The following is an 18,009-nucleotide window of genomic DNA, read 5'->3' on the forward strand; positions in this document are numbered from 1 at the left end:
TTAAACAAAAAAGCTGCCATTCGTTTTTTTTTTTTTTAAATTTCAATTAACTCAATAATAAAGACTTCAATAAAAGACTCGATGTGTTTTTGTTTTAACGCCCCCATCTGGGTTAATTATGACCAATCACATCCGCCCATTTCATACTGACAGATATCTCATCAACCTGAGTAAACACATTCCTCAGCAGAGGATGAAACTTTTTTTTAGCTTTACTCTTTATAATAATAATAATAATAATAATAATAATAATAATAACAATAATAATAATAATAATAATTTATTACTGCCACAGTCTGAGGGTGTGCTTACACTGAGGTGTCAGAGAGAGTAAAACTGAGAACAGTTAGAAATAAATCTCATGTACATGAGGATGTGTTTATTTTGATTCCTGTGTGTGAATGAGCAGGAATAATCCTTCAGTTTCTGCCCATATAGCAGAAACCCCCCCTCAAAACTCAAACTTTCTGCATGTTTTTTTATGTTTGAAACCACGGACATGTGACCACTGTCCATAGGCACACGGTCATGTGACCATTGTGTTTTGAACCACACTTCTGAGCTGTGTTTCGAAACGTCCGCCCTTCGGAAGTTCTGCTGAGTGTTGAAACGTCAGTGTCGACCATCTTATTCTCAGTTAACCAAAAAACAGCGAAAAAGCTGCGATTACCTAAAACACCTGTGTACCTGTGCAGGAGCCTCACTGGGTTTATCCTGATGCAGGGCGCCTGCTGCTGTGATGGACATTAACTGAACTGTAAGTGAAACGTCCTGTCTCTAGCTTGGATCTGAACACTAAATCTTTAATTCATATGTATTAAACTACATTCTCTATGATAGCCAGGCAGAGCTGTGGCAGTGTGGAAGTGAAATCATTAATATGAAACATCAAATCAAAATTCAAACTGAAACTTCGCTGCAAAGCATTTTGTTTCTTTTGAAGTGAAGCAGCATTAAGAAATCCTCACATCCTGTTGCAGAGGACAGAGTGAAAGAGCAGCTCAGGGTGAAGGTGATGAAGTAGGAGCATAATGACTGAAACTTAAATAACCTCATAAAGTGATTGTAGTCCACCGTGTGTGACAGGTATAAACCTGTGCTGGACATAAGAACTCACACAGAGAAGTGTGCAGACAAGTTTCAAGGGGACAATGCGAAGCAAACGTAGCCTATGTTGTACCCGATGGGGTACAATGTTGCTGTTGACGTGTTGCTGCTGTTCCTGCTGCTGATAGTGCTGGAAGGCAGGGCTGTGTTGATTTGAGACTGTAGACTGTAAAAAGTCCACGGGAGAAATGGTCGCTGATTAAACAAGTGTTATGAAATAATAATAAAATGCAAAAATTGGTGACAGCGCTTGGAACCATAAGGCAACAAAACTGTGAGAAATAAACTAGGCTCCTCCTGTGAATCACTCTTTGCCTCTCTTCCTCCATCTCCTCATCTCAGCTATCACTCTCCACTCGCCGTGAATCTGAGAAAAAGGCACAATTTGCTATTGCATCCATCTATTATTTAATTATCCACACTTAAAAACTCTTCCACTTAATCCACAAGAAAGTAATGATAGAAAATGTTGTAGAACCAAAACATTGCAATTGTGTTTATTATTGTTTTTTATACTGGAATAACTCTGCAATGCAAAAACTATTACATATGTTATTGCTACCTGTGCTCTTTTTATTCCAGCTGGTGAGGGATCCACTGCCTTTAGCAGCCTCACACAGCTGCTAAACATGTCCTCTAAGGACAAGTCTGGACACATTGTCCTTACAGTACATATGTGGACAATGTTATATCATGAGTAATAATAAAAACAACAAATCTATATAGATAAAACAAAAGTAATACATAAAAGTATTTATGATGATTCAATTTGTTTGACTATCCACTCTGTGCAGGCAGAAAGCTTATTAAATGTTTAAATTGTAGCGATACAGTATTGTTGCTGCTGTAAAATAAGCATATTGTCCTATTTGAAATATAAATCTAATATAATCTGTTTCTTAATGTATTTTCTTTAAAATACAGTGTTTAAATAATAAATAAATCCATAATTGTGTGGATATGCATATTAAATATTTTTAATGAAATATAATCCCTCCAGAAAAGCAAGGAAATGCCCTGTAAGTTACTTTAAAACTAAATATGTTCCCTAAAACAGTGGACAGAGCTACAGACCCATGACACCCTTACCCAGTTAGCTAGCAGCTATGACCAGCACTACTTGTGCAGTTACTTAAAGGACAGGTAATGTTTGTTGCGCTGTTACACACACAGCACGCTCATTTGTTTCAGTTCATCATTTGCCACAAGCCAGCTTACCACTCTCGTGTGCTATAGACTACAGTGTATGCTGTACACCCTACTTACTGGTTTTTGTTGCATCAGTCTGCGTCTCCCAACTAACTGTTTCTCCGACAGCTCTGCACCGCCCACACGGCAAAAAATGTGCGTACTCTTTGAGAGCTCTTTCCTGGTACGTAACCAGTGCGCTCTGCCGTCAAGGGCGATCATTGGTTAATGGCAGTCATGTGACTGATGGACGCCAGATCCTTTTATTTAGCAAAATGTGATTAATAGTTAAATATTATTGTTGAGGGGCACAGACAGGACTCCACACGCACACACACTTTTAAAAATAAAATAAAATAAATAAATAAATAAACATTTACCTCAAAAAAAGGGCACTTGGGGCACCCATCAGGAAAGGGGCAGGTGATCAACCCCCTTCTACTCCCCCCTCTGCATGTGCCTGGATATACTGCATTATCATAAGCAGCCCATTAAATGTGTGAACAGCATCCATCTGTGACTGCCATCGAACACACTGCACCTACCAGTGGCCCCCAAATAGACAGAGGGGACAATATTCTCTCTCTAGGAGAGAGAAGACAAAATTCAAGGATGTTCAGTGGTGGCATGTAAACACATCAGGATGGAAAAGAAGGGAATGGAGGGGAAGTGGTGAATGCATCATGAGAAGCCTGAACCTATACAAGCATAACTACGTTTTGGTTCAGCTTTACATAATTCAGCTCTAACTATACGTTTTATCAAAAAAGAAAGTTTTAAGCCTAATCTCAAAAGTAGAGATAGTGTCTTTCTCTTGAATCCAAACTGGGAGCTGGTTCCACAGAAGAGGGGCCTGAAAAATGAAGACTCTGCCTCCCATTCTACATTTAAATACTCTAGGAACAACAAGTAAGCCTGCAGTCTGAGAGTGAAGTGTTCTGTCAGGATAATAAAGTACAGTGAAATCTTTAAGATAAGATGGGGCCTGAGTGTTTAAGACACACTGTGCAGGAAGAATTTTAAAAACGTCCTGGTCAAAAATGACTTCAAGATTTCTCAGTGTTACTGGAGGCCAAGTTAATGCCACCCAGAGAAAGCATCTAATTAGTCACCATATTCCTGAGAGTCCTAAGGCCAATTTAGTTTATTCAGGCCTTGATGTCTTTAAGACAGGGGTGTTGCTAGAATCTCGAAAATGTGTGTGCTTAGTCCAGTCATGAAATCTTTTGGAGTTTCATTCAAATAACATTTTTTTAAGTTACTTAATATATCTAGCTCTGTTGGATTTAAACATGTAGCAAATAAACTCTCACATGATGTGAGAATATAATTAAACTGATTATCAAAGGGAAATTTTGAGTTTTAGGCTATTTGAGCTATATATGTTAGCTGGCATAATTATGGGTTATAAACAGCTGTTATTATTTAGCTAGCATGTTGTCAGCTGTCCAGAAACGAGAGGGTTGCATGTCTAATCCGCTGGCAATAAGTACCTACGACAGTATTGGGTATAAATCAGCATTTTTATGCCCAGTTCAGGAGATGAGGCTTGAGGTGAGGAGGATATCCAGATGCTAATCACATCTTTTTGAGATGGACATTGCTGTTCTGTACTCATGTTTTATGTTTGTGGCTAGAGACTGACAACATACACTATATTGCCAAAAGTATTCACTCGTCCGTCTTCAGATGTATATAACTTGAAAGGTATCCCATTCTTAATCCATAAAATCCAATATGATGCCGTCTCACCCTTTGCAGCTATAACTCTTCTGGGAAGGTTTTCCAGAAGGTTTAGGTGTGTTTATGGGAATTTTTGAAGCACATTAATGAGGACAGACACTAATGTTGAATGAGAAGGCCTGGCTCACAGTCTCCTCTCTAATTCATCCCAAAGGTGTTCTGTTGGAATGAGGTCAGGACTCTGTGCAGACCAGTCAAGTTCTTCCACACCAAACTCAGTCCTGTCCAGTGGTGGTGAGCTTTACACCGATGCATTTGACAAGTTGCATATTAAACTTGGATGTGGCTGCTCGACCATGGAAAGCCTTGCCTCAAGCCTCCTGCACTGAAGTCAGGGCTCTAACACAAAAATTGCATAAAAATACTTATTTATTCCTGATATTGTCACAGTCAGTTATTGTGAGTAGCTGTCTGTGGTTATAGGCTGACATTATGTCACCTGTCACATCGTATGACAGTTTATTCACTAAGTGTCCGAGTCCAACAATAACATTTCATAGACAGTTTCACTAACAAGCTTACCGACAGAAAAGTTCAGCCAACTCTGAACAACTCAGCATCATTGTTATAGAAATACTTATGACAAAGGATCCAGCGGATCCAGTCTGAAACAATTACCACAAAATATTTAGTAGATTGTATCAATTTTGTCCTTATTTATTCCTAAATGTTTTGTTTATTTATTTGTTTGTGTGTTTTCGCGACAAACAGTATTAGGACCATGCTTTAATTGGTAGGGGTAAAAAAGCAGAACTCAATTTACTGTAATCTGCAATCGATAGACATCTAGTGGTAGAAATAGTGCTCACTGTAACTCACTCATTTTGTTTTTGTCACATTTATTTCTTGCACTTTCTGTTGTAAATTTCTTAATTGTTATTTTATTAGAATCTTTATAATATTTTTGTGTGTTAAAAAGTGACTGTCAACATTTCTGAATTTCACTGTACAGTGTAACCTGCTGTATATATTTTGACTTTAACTCTGTCCAAAGGGAGCGATATGCTTTTTATAGGCATCATAAATGTTCTAATTTAATAGCTTATTTACAAACACATGGTTTCTTCCAGTTTTCAAGTATTTATTGTTTTTGTTTTTTATAAAACAGCAGTTTAGGATACATGCAGAAAACTGCAGGTTTAAAAGTGATCCTACATATGAGTGAAACTGTTTTTGTTCTTTTTGTTTTTTAAATAATCTTTGTTCAGGAGGAAACAATGACCAGTAAAGAGCTGCTTTTGAGGACACTGGAAGAGTTGGGAGATGAAGAATTCAGTGACTTCAAGTGGTATTTGGAGCAGCCACACAACCTGGATGGCCTCCCATTTATCCCAAAGAGTCATCTGGAGAATGTAAAGAGGACAGAAACAGTAGATAAGATAGTACAGACCTACAATCAGCAGTCTTTGGAGGTGGTGAAGAAAACTTTAACAAAGATCAGCAGAAATGATCTGACAGAGCGATTATCAACCATCAGCACAACAGCACAAGGTAAACTGCTGGAGAACCACACATATCGTCTGGTTATCACTCAGGATCAGACTGGTCTTTACAGCTGATTTTGCAGGTGACAGGCGGATAACTTCCATCTGAAAATGCAAAGAGTGGATTTATGTGTATATGTTAACTTTTTAATCGCCTTAAGAGACTGTAGACCCTCAGTTTTTTTAAATGTTTTTTTTTATCTTTTGGTAGGCACATTGATTTACACATAATGAAATATGCTATGTTACTGAAACTGGCACTGACAGATTTATTTAAATAAAACACAACGATTTTTACTTATTAAGTCTGCGTGGAGTGGAAGTTTAAAACTTTGTTCTTTACATGTTCATGTCATACAGATGTGAAGTCTCCACGGCCCATAACACGTTACAAAGAACAACTTCAGTCAAATCTTCAGGTCAGGTTTATGTGCAAACAAGAAGGATGGACATCAAAGAAAGATGAAAAGAACCTGGATGACATCTACACTGATCTGTACATCACAGCTGGAGGAGAAACACACACCACCAGTCACTTCAGGCAGATTGAAATGGCCTCTGGAAGGCCTGCAGGAACTGAAATTAGCAACATCTTCATACATCCTTCTGGCATTAAAAAGAATATAAGAACTGTGCTCACTGCTGGGGAAGCAGGAAGTGGTAAAACCTTCCTGGTGCACAAGTTTGTTTTGGATTGGGCTGAAAAAAGAACCAATCAGGATGTAGATCTGTTATTTCCCTTCATGTTTAATGAGTTGAATTTGCAAAAGGACAAAGAGTACAGCTTTGCCAAACTCATCCACATGTGTATCCCTGAAAGTGTGCACATCAAAGAGGAGGAGCTTAACAGCATCTTCACAACACTGCAGACATCAGGAAACTCAGACTTTGAAAAGAGTGAATACAAACTTCTGTTTGTGTTGGATGGACTGAATGAGAGTTGCCCTCAGCTGAACTTCACTGCCACAGAAAAACTACCTGTCGATGTGACCAAGTCCACCTCAGTGGATGTGCTGCTGACAAACCTCATCACAGGTTGCCTGCTTCCCTCCGCTCGTATCTGGATGACCACATGGCCTGGAGAAGCAATCTCTGCTGATTTTATTGATATGGTAACTGAGGTCCGAGGGTTTACGGAGCTACAGAGGGAGGAGTACTTCAGGAAGAGATTCAGAGATGAGGAGAAGGTCAGCAGAATCATCTCTCACATCAAGTCATCACCAAGCCTCCACTTCATGTGCCACATCCCGGTCTACTGCTGGAGCACTGCTACAGTTTTGCAGGAGGTATTGAAGAGCAAAGAGAGAGGAGATCTGCCGGAGACCCTGACTGAGGTTTACACAGAGTTCCTGAATGTTCAGATCAGAAATTTGAAGCAAAAATATGGCCCAGAAAAAAGCCTTGAGTGCATTAAAATGATTGGAAAACTGGCTTTTAACCAGCTGGAGAAAAGCTGCCTGATCTTCAGTGAAGAACTAACAGAGGATGAAAGCACTTTCACAGAACCCTTAAAGCTTTCAAATGCATTCTTCTGGTTCTTTAAAGAGGATCATCAGCTGAAGAAGGGTAGGAAAAAAGTGTTCAGCTTTGTCCATCAGAGTGTAGTGGAGTTTTTGGCTGCTCTGTTTGTGGTCTCAGACATTATCACTGAAGACAATTTGGCTCAATCACAGACTTGTTTGAAGAGACCTGGAAATGTTTTCAGCCAAACACATATACCAGAAATCTACAGTAAAACTGTTAACAAAGCCATAAAGAGTCTGGATGGACATCTGGACTTGTTCCTTCGCTTCCTCCTGGGCCTTTCACAGCAGACCAACAAACCTCTATTACAAGACCTGCTGCAAACAAGAAGTAGCTCACAGACCATTAAGCTAATAGTAGAACTTGTGAAAAAGAATGTCAGAGAAAATCCATCTCCTGAGAGAAGAATCAGCCTGTTCCTCTGTCTGAATGAGCTGAAGGATGGTTCTCCAGTGGAGGAGATCCAGCAATTCCTGAGATCGGGTACAGTCTTAGATGACCTTTCTCCAGCTCAGTGGTCAGCTCTGGTCTTCATCATATTGTCATCACAAAAAGATCTGACTGTGTTTGACCTGAAGGAATACTCTGGTTCAGAAAAGGCTTTTCTAGGTCTGCTGCCAGTGGTTGAAGCATCTAACAAAGCTCTGTAAGTGGAAGGAAATGTATTGAATTGTTGTGCCCCTTTATCCAAAGAAAACAATATCACTTTTACAGTTTTTCTTTTTTCACTTCAGGTTCAGTTGCTGTAACCTCTCAGAGAGGAGCTATGAAGCTTTGTGTTCACTTCTCAGCTCCCAGTTCTGCAGTGTGAGTGAGCTGGACCTTAGTAACAACAAACGGCACGATTCAGGAGTGAAGCTGATTTCTGCAGTACTCAATAATCCACACTGTAAACTGCAAACTGTCAGGTTTGTCAGACCAAGTTATATGGTACTAATGCTCTCTCAACTAAGAGAAGCAGCAAGCGTGAGATGAATAATTTTCCTAGCAGCACATTTACTCTTGGCACACTTCAATAGAACAACTTCCAAACCAATCAGGAATCAGAAAGTCCTGGCAAATGTCAGAAAAACAACAAAGCAGATTCAACACATTATTACTTTTATGCAAATACATGCAAATTCCAAAACATATAGGCATTAAATGGGAATGGAAATACAGTATATAAAAATCATCAACACAGTAGCTCCTATACAGAGGGGTTTTGAACTAACTGGTTCATTTATCTTATTACTCCCTCTTGACATATGCGTTTGCCAGGTAAACCATAAGCAGAATAAGCACAATTACTATAATGTTACATATAGCTATGATATCATAATATCATAACATAGCTAAGATATTAGCTATTTTTGACAACTAATGAAAGAAATGTAAACACATACTTGCATAAATCATCAACAGTCTATTGTAGTCTGTTCATTTCAGTCTACTTTGCATCAGCAAAATCAACATTAGCAGCTGACCAAAGTCACTCTTTAAATTATAGGGTACTACCACGACATGGTGATACTCATGCACTGAGAGTGGTATGTAGGTTGAAAGCATGATCCTGTGAGGCTGAGCTCAGGGTTAAATAATTTTTATTGCTCTACACATCTCCAGATCACAGCACTTTCAAATCTGACTACAGTTTTTTTTTTAACATACTGACAAATCTGATTAATCATACATTCCAAATACACTTTGAAGGATTCAGGAGGAGGCCAACAGTTACTGACAGAAGGTTCAGCAAAGAAATTTTAAATGTTTAAGTACACATATTTCATAACTGGAACACAATACCCGACTTCAAAAAATAATAACATGTCCTGGATCCAATATTTGATATGTTGTCTTACTATTTTTAATTTAATTTAATCAGTAAATGATTTGGAAAATATTGCCTTCTGCTTTTACTCATATTACATTTACATTCCATCTGTATCGAGAGTATCATTAACATCTGTGTGAAATTTTTGTTTAGTTCCTCAGTTGGCTACATGAGTGAGTGTGTGTGTGATGAGTTGTTGTTGTTTTTTTTTTTTTACATTCCTTCTTTTTCTGTTTTAAAGGCTGAATTGCTGTAATCTCTCAGAGAGAAGCTGTGAACCTCTATGTTCCCTTCTCAGCTCCAAGTCCTGCAATCTAAGAGAGTTGGACCTGAGTAACAATAAGCTCCAGGATTCAGGCATGAAGCTTCTCTCAGCTGGATTGAAGAGTCCACACTGTAAACTGGAAACTCTGAGGTCAGGATTCAGCTGTTTAATCAGAAGTTTAACACTGCTACATTAGATTATTAGCATTAGAACATATGGCACTACGGCAACATGTACGGCAAGTAAATGTTACTGATTGTTTACCACAAATATTTCATAAATGGATTGTAATGTGTTGCTATATCTGCTGCTCTGTTTAAGGCTGAGTAACTGTAACCTATCAGAGAGAAGCTGTAATGATCTGTTCTCAGTTCTCCGCTCCCAGTCATGTAGTCTGAAAGAGCTGGACCTGAGTAACAACAAGCTGTGGCTGTCAGGAAAAAACCTGCATGAAAGCTCTACAAAGACCATTGTCTGGTGAGATTACACATCTGTTGAATGTTTCTGCATTCTCAATTAACCCTCTGGGGTCCAGGGTAGAATTGGCCGTTTTTGACTACTTTTGATTTTACCTCTATATTTCACCTTTAAAAGATGTTTATCTTGCCTTGTTTGGTATGATTATTTTCAGCACAACCTCAAATATCTGAAATACGAGTTATTTTTTCATTTTGACATACTATATTAGCACAATTGATCTAAATTCAGACAAAAAATTAAAAATCCGAGTAGAAAAAAGGTATATTTTTTACTGTAAAACCCACAAACATGTTTAACGAATCATTTTCATAACCTGAAATGCAAATAGAAATTGTACATTTCTAAAAATGATACACAAGTTTTGCAAACAACAAAGTTATATGGTACTATTTACCTAAAAATTCAGCCAAAGCTTCAGGCGTTTTTTATATGACCATTTAAAACTATTTACAGAACAATCAGGTGTTCTGCATCAAATAAGAAGGCACACAAATTATTTGTGCCAGTCCAAAAAAAATAGTTTGTGTTCAGTAACAGCGTTTATACTGGAATCTGCCTTTTATGGCTTTTTTTGGAGAAAATGTGAAATTCAGCAGTATAACTGACACACAATACAAAACAATAACTACACAACACACTAACTATAGCCTCCAAACACGCTAAATGTCACTAATGTCTCACATATGAAAACTCGCTCTCTCTCTTTCTTTCGCTCGCCCACTTTCAGTCGCGGGTGTCACTCCTAAAACTTCCCCTTCTCCCTAGACAACCAAGTGCCACATGTTGCCATTTCATTTTTTTGATTGGCTGACATGGTAAACTGTAACACCAATAGGGAAGGGGTGTTTTTTCTTTCTCCTTTTTCACTCGCAAGCAGAGAGTGTTTGCTAGCGCTGTCCATAGAAAACGCCGTTCTTCCCACTGTAAACACCACTGTTTTGTTCAGAAAAAAACGGTGCGTGTATTTTTTATCATAACTCTGGTTTTACCTGGCCCATCGACACAATTCAAAAACTGGTATATAGCTTTCGACCCAAGTTCAAATGGAGACTCTGAGTCACTTCATCTTGTAGCTGTGTCATCTTAAATTGGTCATGTGATTTTGATGCGCCGGCGCATCCATCAACCCCAGAGGGTTAATACACCTAGGGAGTTTCAGTCACAGTGCCAGCAGAGACTTCTAAACACCCTCAGGCACTGTTTCTTGCTCTAATAAAAAAGACCTTCCACATTTCTGTGTGAAATTTGTCATGTGACCACCTTACATGAAGTAAGATTTAGTTTATCAAGTTTGCACTTATTTAGCTTTTAGAGTTTAATTTCCAGTGTTTTATAAAGTCAGTGTACACTTATCATAAGTTAACATCGTGGCCACTGACAGGTGAAATTAATAACATTAATTATCACTTTATCATCGCACCTGTTAGTTAGTGATGTGTCGGTCACGAACAAAACAGCTCTTAGAGCCGGCTCTTTGAAATGAACGACGTGGGTTTTTTTTTTTTTCTTTCTCTCACCCTCTCTCTCGCACTTTTTTTCTGCTTCACTCGCACGTGAGCCTTGTGCTTTACGCTGGGAAGAAGGCGGGGGTGGGGTGGGGGCGGGCAGTAGTTATACTGGCAGTAGCACAGAAACAGAGCGGGAGGGAAAGAGAGAGAAAGAGAGCCAGGGACAACAACGTCACATTAGAAAGGTATAGTAATCATCCACAACTATTTTCAGTTGTGGATGATAAAGGATTCAGAAAGTTTATTCATGCAGGCCCATATGACAGAGAATATGCATCTTCTTTTTGTTTTCATATTTTAATTTATATTTAATTGTGTTGTGGTTTGCAGTGTTTTGTGTTGTTTCACTTTAAATTTGTTTAAAAGGAAAAAGCTGAAAATTTAAATAGTTAAAAGTTGAAATGTGAATAGTTGGTTTTTGTATTATATGATTTATTTATTACATTTTATGTGGAGTGAATAAATAAAAGTATATTTACGTGGCCCCTACAGACAAAGCACGATAAACTCCAAAATACACGTACAAACCCCAAAGCACGTAAAAACTCCAAAACACGTAAAAACTCCATAGCACGTACAAACTCCGAAGCACATACAAGCCCCGAAGGACGTACAAACTCCATAACACGTACAAAAGATAACAGAAGTGCTCCAGGATGCTAGGGGCAGTGTTGAGCTTTTGTTACCTATGGGCTACACAAGCCAGAAAGTACCAATGACCAGATTTGGTGTGTGGTAGCAACAGGTAAATGAATATCCATCCATCCATCTTCATCCGCTTTTTCCGGGGCTGGGTTGCGGGGGCAGCAGCCTAAGCAGAGAAGCCCAGACCTCCCTCTCCCCAGCCACTCCTCCAGCTTATCCGGGGGAACACCAAGGCGTTCCCAGGCCAGCCGAGAGATATAATCTCTCCAGTGTGTCCTGGGTCTGCCCCGGGGCCTCCTCCCGGTGGGACATGCCTGGAACACCTCACCCAGGAGGCGCCCAGGGGCATCCTTGTCAGATGCCCGAACCACCCAGCTGGCTCCTTTCGATGTGGAGCGAGCAGCTGGCTCTACTCTGAGCCCCTCCCGGATGGCTGAACTTCTCACCCTATCTCTAAGGGAGAGGCCAGCCACCCTTTGGAGGAAGCTCATTTCTGCCGCTTGTATCCGCGATTGCTCGAGGCTCACTAAGCCAACAGAACCACATCATCCGCAAAAAGCAGAGATGAGATTCTGAGGCCACTGAAGTGAAAGCCCTCCGCCACTTGGCTGCGCCTAGAAATCCTGTCCATAAAAATTATGAACAGAATCCGTGACAAAGGGCAGCCCTGGCGGAGCCCATCACCCACCGGGAACGAGTCCGACTTATTGCGGCAATGCGAACCAAGCTCTTGCAACGGTTGTATAGGGATCGAATGGCCCGTAGCAATGGGCCAGACACCCCATACTCCCGCAACACCTCCCACAGGACACCCCGAGGGACACGGTCGAATGCCTTCTCCAAGTCCACAAAACACATGTAGACTGGTTGGGCAAACTCCCATGCACCCTCAAGTATCCTTGAGAGGATAAAGAGCTGGTCCAGTGTTCCGCGACCAGGACGAAAACCGCATTGTTCCTCCTGTATCCGAGGTTCGACTAGCGGACGAACTCTCCTTTCCAGCACCCTGGCATAGACTTTCCCAGGGAGGCTGAGGAGTGTGATCCCCCTGTAGTTGGAACACACCCTCCGGTCCCCCTTCTTAAAGATGGGGACCACCACCCCGGTCTGCCAGTCCACAGGTACTGCCCCTGATCTCCACGCAACATTGCAGAGGCGTGTCAACCAGGACAGCCCTACAACGTCCAGAGCCTTCAGGAACTCGGGGCGGACCTCATCAACACCAGGGGCTCTGCCACCAAGGAGTTGTTTAACTGCCTCAGTGACCTCGCCCCCGGAAATTGGCGGGTCATTCCCCTCATCCCCAGACTCTGCTTCCTCCTCGGAAGACGTGTCAGTGGGATTAAGGAGGTCCTCGAAGTATTCCTTCCACCGCCTGACAATTTTCTCAGTCGACGTCAGCAGCGCTCCGCCAGCACTATACACAGTGCAGGTAGAGCACCGCTTTCCCCTCCTGAGACGCCTGACGGTTTGCCAGAATCTCTTCGAGGCAGTCCGAAAGTCTTTTTCCATGGCCTCTCCGAACTCCTCCCAGACGAGTTTTTGCTTCAGCCACTGCCCGAGTCGCAGTCCGCTTGGCCTGTCGATACCTTGTCAGCTGCCTCTGTAGTTGCACAGGCTAACCAAGCCCGATAGAACTCCTTCTAAATGAACATTTTTCTTTTAATTATTTGAATATATATGAGTGCTTGTGTATAAATACACAAACAATACACATATGCTTTCAATTGTGTAATTTAAGTGATCTAGGTAGCTCTGTTTTGGAAGTTCACTTAACGCTAGAAATGTGTTTTGGAGTTTGAATGTGCTTTGTCTCTAGGGGGCACCGCCTATATTTATATATAAACATATATAAATAAAACCACTTTTTTATTTCCATTAGTAATTCCTTTTGTGCATAATTTTATATTATTGTTAATAATAAATTAATTAAAGCAACAAAACAACCTGAAGAGCCGGTTGGGAACCAAAAGAGCCAGCTCTTTTTAGTGAGCCGAGCCGAAAGAGCCGGTTCTCTTAAAAGAGCCGGAAATCCCATCACTACTGTTAGTAGAGCAAGTGAAAATTTCCTTTTCAAATCTGATGTTAGAAGCAGGAAAAATGAGCAAGTGTTAGGGTTTGAGCGGGTTTAACAAAAAGGCAAATTGTGATGGCTAGATGACTGCATTACCGCAGTCACTAAAGGAGTCTGAAAAATATAGCGACAAAGTCGCTAAGTTGGCAACACTGTTACCATACCTTTCTAATGTGACAATTTGTCCCTTGTTGTTGTCCCTGGCTCTTTTTCTCTCTCTTTCCCTGCCGCTCTGTTCCTGTGCTACTGCGAGTTTAACTACCCCCCCCCCACTCTGCTCAGCGCAAGCACAAGGCTCGCGTGCGGAGTGAAGTGAAAAAGCACGAGAGAGAGGGTGAGAGAAAGAAAAAAAAAAACACGGCTCCCAATAAGGAGCTGGCTCGTGTCGTTCACTTCAAAGAGCCGACTCTAAGAGCTGTTTCGTTCGTGACCGACACATCACTAACAGCAGCTGTAATTTGACACAGTACTGAAATACAGGTGCCTTAAAATCCTGCAAGTAATACAGATAATAGAGGCACAGACATGACTACTCAAAAACATTGTACTTTGATTGTAACTTCTGATTGAAACTCTGCTTTTGATGCAGGACAAGTAACATCTCAAAGTACAAGGACATCATCTTCAACAGTGATCTGACCCGTTCAGGACCTCCTGCTGTTTACCAGCTGAGAACAAAAAAACAGAAGTTTGGAACTCTGACAAGAATGACTGTTGGTGAAAAAAATCCAAACAAGCCAAATAAAACCATCTTACTTGTAGGTGAAACAGAAGCAGGAAAATCTACTCTGATCAACTCTCTGTTTAACTACAGAATGGGAGTGAAGTGGGAGGATGAAGTCTGGTTTCAGATCGTAGAGGAGGAGAAGAAAAGTCAGGCAGAAAGTCAGACATTAGATGTGATCGTGTACGAGATCTTTGGTTTTGAAGATAAAACTCTTCCCTACTCTCTGACCATCATCAATACTCCTGGATATGGAGACACCAGAGGGATTAAACATGACATCATCAGTCAGCAATTATTGGACTTGTTTGGATCAGAGAATGGAGTTCATGAAGTTCATGCACTGGGATTGGTGATGAAAATGTCAGATTATCGACTGAGTGACCGAGCGATAAATGTCTTTGATTCAGTGATGTCTCTATTTGGAGAAAACATGGAGAAAAATGTTGTAGCTCTGATCACACACTCAGATGGAAGACGTCCTAAAAATGCTTTCCAAGCTCTTGAAGCAGCAAACATTAAATGTGCCAAAAATGAGAAGAATCAGCCTGTTCACTTCCTGTTTAATAGCTGCCAGCATGAAGAGCGAACAGAGGAAAACGAAATTAGTTTGGAATTTGCATGGACAGTAACAGAGAGAGGAATGAGAGAGTTCACAGCCTTTCTGGAAAAAGCTACAGCTCAAAGACTGATGATAACTGTGGAAGTTCTGAATGAACGAATCAGACTGACGACCTGCATCCAAAATCTGAAAGATAGATGTGGCCTGACTGAACTGAAACAGTTTCCAGAAGGTCTGAAGAAAAATAAAAATTATAGGAAAAGAACAGAGAATCTTTTGGGAAACCCTGAAAAGGAAATTATCCAACAGACAGCAGATGAGTCACAGTTATTAAATGAGTCCTACAAACTTGTTGTCAAACTGGATGAGCAAGCTCTGAAAGCTGATTCAGCATCTTCCATTGTCCACTTGGACTTCCTGATTGAGAAGATGAAGGAGAAAGGAAACACAGAGAAGGTCCAGAAACTGGAGGAGATGAGAAGCAGAGTGGATGAAGGAACCAGAGCAGCTCTGCGGTTCAAACAGCAGCTGGGAAAATATTTAAAAATGGACTGAAGAAGGTTCACATTCATTTGTTTTTTAACAGTGTGATATTTTTTAATACCTTAACACAGAGGTTCCCAAAGTGTGAGGCCCGACCCCTAGGGGTGAGTGCAGACCCATTGCAGGGGCGGGTGGGGCGGTATGAAAAAAAAAAAAAGAACGCTTGGACAATGCTAGCTTAATTGACAGGTTTTTGACAGGGCTCACACACAAACGCAAAGCAAGAGATGAAGCATTGCCAAGTATGTTTCCAAACCAACTTTCTTCCAAGCCAAAGACTAGAAAATACGGTGAAGCATCTTCCCTTTGGCTTCACCTGCACAAGTGCCAAGGTAGGTCTCCCCTGCAGAATTGGTTTCCCCTGCGTTGGGAGCACGATCTGAGCTGATCCTGCTGCAATTTGTTCCCCCTGTCCGAATCAAAATGTCAAAAAGTATCCCAAATTTAAATGATACAGCAGCTATAATTTTACACGAATATATGAAGCCCATAGTGTGTTTCTGTGACTGTGCTTTAACTGAAGTGAGGTCGCCACCTGTTGTTTAATGATCAGTACAACAGTGTGTGAGAACAGCTCCCTCCCTGATATCACAAATTAAACACAAAGTCACTCTGTGTTCTTCACAAATACATGTGTTTCTGTCACGTTGTTCTAATGTTGTTCTAAAGTTGTCAGTGTGAGCTTGTTTCTGCTGCTCCTCTCATGGTGACTCAGTGTTAGTAAAGTGGTTGTGGGAAAGTAACATGTCACTGACATGATCCAGAAACAGTCCAACATGTTGTTGTCTTTCTAATCAGTGAGTAAAGGGGATGTTAGAGACACTGAACTCAGACACAGTGTAGAAATGTTCAATCCAACTTTGACTCTTCAGTGTTTGTGAAGAGTCCAGTCCTGAAATCTGATCTTCTTTCATCTGATTTAAGCTTTTTATTTATTTGAAATTGTTTCTTAACATGTGTTACAGCATTATCTAAATGTAAAATTAAATAAAACAGCAAGCCATCAATATAAAAATGCTGCATAAACCAAAATAACACACGCTGCACCGCTTTAAAACAACCTGCCTCTGCAAAAACATCAGTCTGTCCACACTCTCTGTTGAGAGATAAGATGTACTTGTAGTATCAATGTCCTCCTCTCACTTGGTGCAGATGTACCTGGAACAAATGGCCTTGTTCTGCTAGCGTAGCTTCAATCTTCTTATGCTTGAAGTTTTTCCACGATGCGAATGGATCTGTATCCAGAGGAAGGACTCTGTTGGACAAAGGCTTAGATGGGGTGTCAAACTCATTTTACATGGCGGGCCACATACAGTTTGCAGAAGTTCCATATTTAACTGTTCTTCTAAATGATAAAGAAAAAGTTGCTGTGACAAAGGACAAAAAAAAAAATCTGTCAGCACGACTCTGTGGGCTTAAAGCAGGGGTGGGCAATCTCAGTCTACGAGGGCCGGTGTCCCTGCAGGTTTTAGATCTCACCTTGGGTCAACACACCTGAATCACATGATTAGTTTGTTACCAGGCCTCTGGAGAACTTCAGGACATGTTGAGGAGCTAATTTAGCCATTTAAATCAGCTGTGTTGGTTTGAGGACACATCTAAAGCCTGCAGGGACACCGGCCCGCGTGGACTGAGATTGCCCACCCCTGGCTTAAAGTGTAAGAAATAAATGTGCTTCAGCATCCCCAAAATGAATCAAAGCACCCCCAAAGATTTCTTACTTTTTTGGACAATATTTGCTGTTTGTGTGACACACTACTAAAAACATAAAAAGCATACAGTACTTGGTTGAGACGTAACATTTTAAGAACAAAAGTATAGATACCCCCCCCCAAAAAATGGTTTGTTCCAGCTCTCCCTTGCTCTGGCTCTAGCGCCGTTGCTGCCAGAGCGATGGTGGCTGAGACGCAGCGGAGCAGAGGTGTAAGTGCCTGGCTTAAAACAGGACATATTAGCTGCATTTAACCTTCAGTTACTCTTTATATAGTTGGTAGGAGTCAGGCCATGTTTCTTTTTACTGAAAAACATTACACCAGGTAACCAGCAGTGTTGAAAACTTTTCGGTTGATGTTTGCTACCCTACAATCCGTCCTGCTCTGTAGTAAAATCAGCGACATTTGACCGTCCTGTTGCTCTCATTAAAAGTTATACAACCTATTTAAAATCTAAAACTTAAAATTGTCTGTAGCCTGCTGTTGTTACCACTGTCCTGTTTGAAATGGATACTAACTAGCTAACTGACTGAATGCCCATTAACCTCATAACTGCTGTTGTGTGTGTGTGTGTGTGTGTGTGTGTGTACAGAGAGACAGCCAAGTTCATAATGGATATAAGGAGGTTTTATTTTTT

The 18,009-nt window shown here is 40.7% G+C and overlaps 1 protein-coding gene across 1 annotated transcript; it reads left to right on the forward strand.

Annotated features, from left to right (window-relative positions):
- The first annotated feature begins 269 nt into the window (after positions 1–269).
- LOC102290794 (NACHT, LRR and PYD domains-containing protein 12-like) lies at positions 270–17,083 on the forward strand. The gene is made up of 8 exons (XM_014329303.2): positions 270–757; positions 4,193–4,272; positions 5,247–5,529; positions 5,883–7,692; positions 7,781–7,954; positions 9,101–9,274; positions 9,446–9,601; positions 14,421–17,083. The coding sequence occupies exons 3-8, from the start codon at positions 5,256–5,258 to the stop codon at positions 15,670–15,672; spliced, it is 3,840 nt and encodes a 1,279-aa protein (XP_014184789.2). The 5' UTR covers positions 270–757; positions 4,193–4,272; positions 5,247–5,255; the 3' UTR covers positions 15,673–17,083.
- Positions 17,084–18,009: the final 926 nt, after the last annotated feature.

Source organism: Haplochromis burtoni, unplaced genomic scaffold, assembly GCF_018398535.1.
Source record: "Haplochromis burtoni strain Fernald_Lab_line unplaced genomic scaffold, NCSU_Asbu1 Contig_528, whole genome shotgun sequence".
NCBI classification, from domain to species: domain Eukaryota; kingdom Metazoa; phylum Chordata; class Actinopteri; order Cichliformes; family Cichlidae; genus Haplochromis; species Haplochromis burtoni.

What these genes read in the sequence shown, in the direction of transcription:
- LOC102290794 (XM_014329303.2), top strand. Translation starts at nt 5,256, where the DNA reads ATGACCAGTAAAGAGCTGCTTTTGAGGACACTGGAAGAGTTGGGAGAT. An exon ending in TGTAAACTGGAAACTCTGAG is followed by an intron (nt 9,275 to 9,445) that starts GTCAGGATTCAG and finishes GCTCTGTTTAAG; the next exon opens with GCTGAGTAACTGTAACCTAT. An exon ending in TCTACAAAGACCATTGTCTG is followed by an intron (nt 9,602 to 14,420) that starts GTGAGATTACAC and finishes CTTTTGATGCAG; the next exon opens with GACAAGTAACATCTCAAAGT.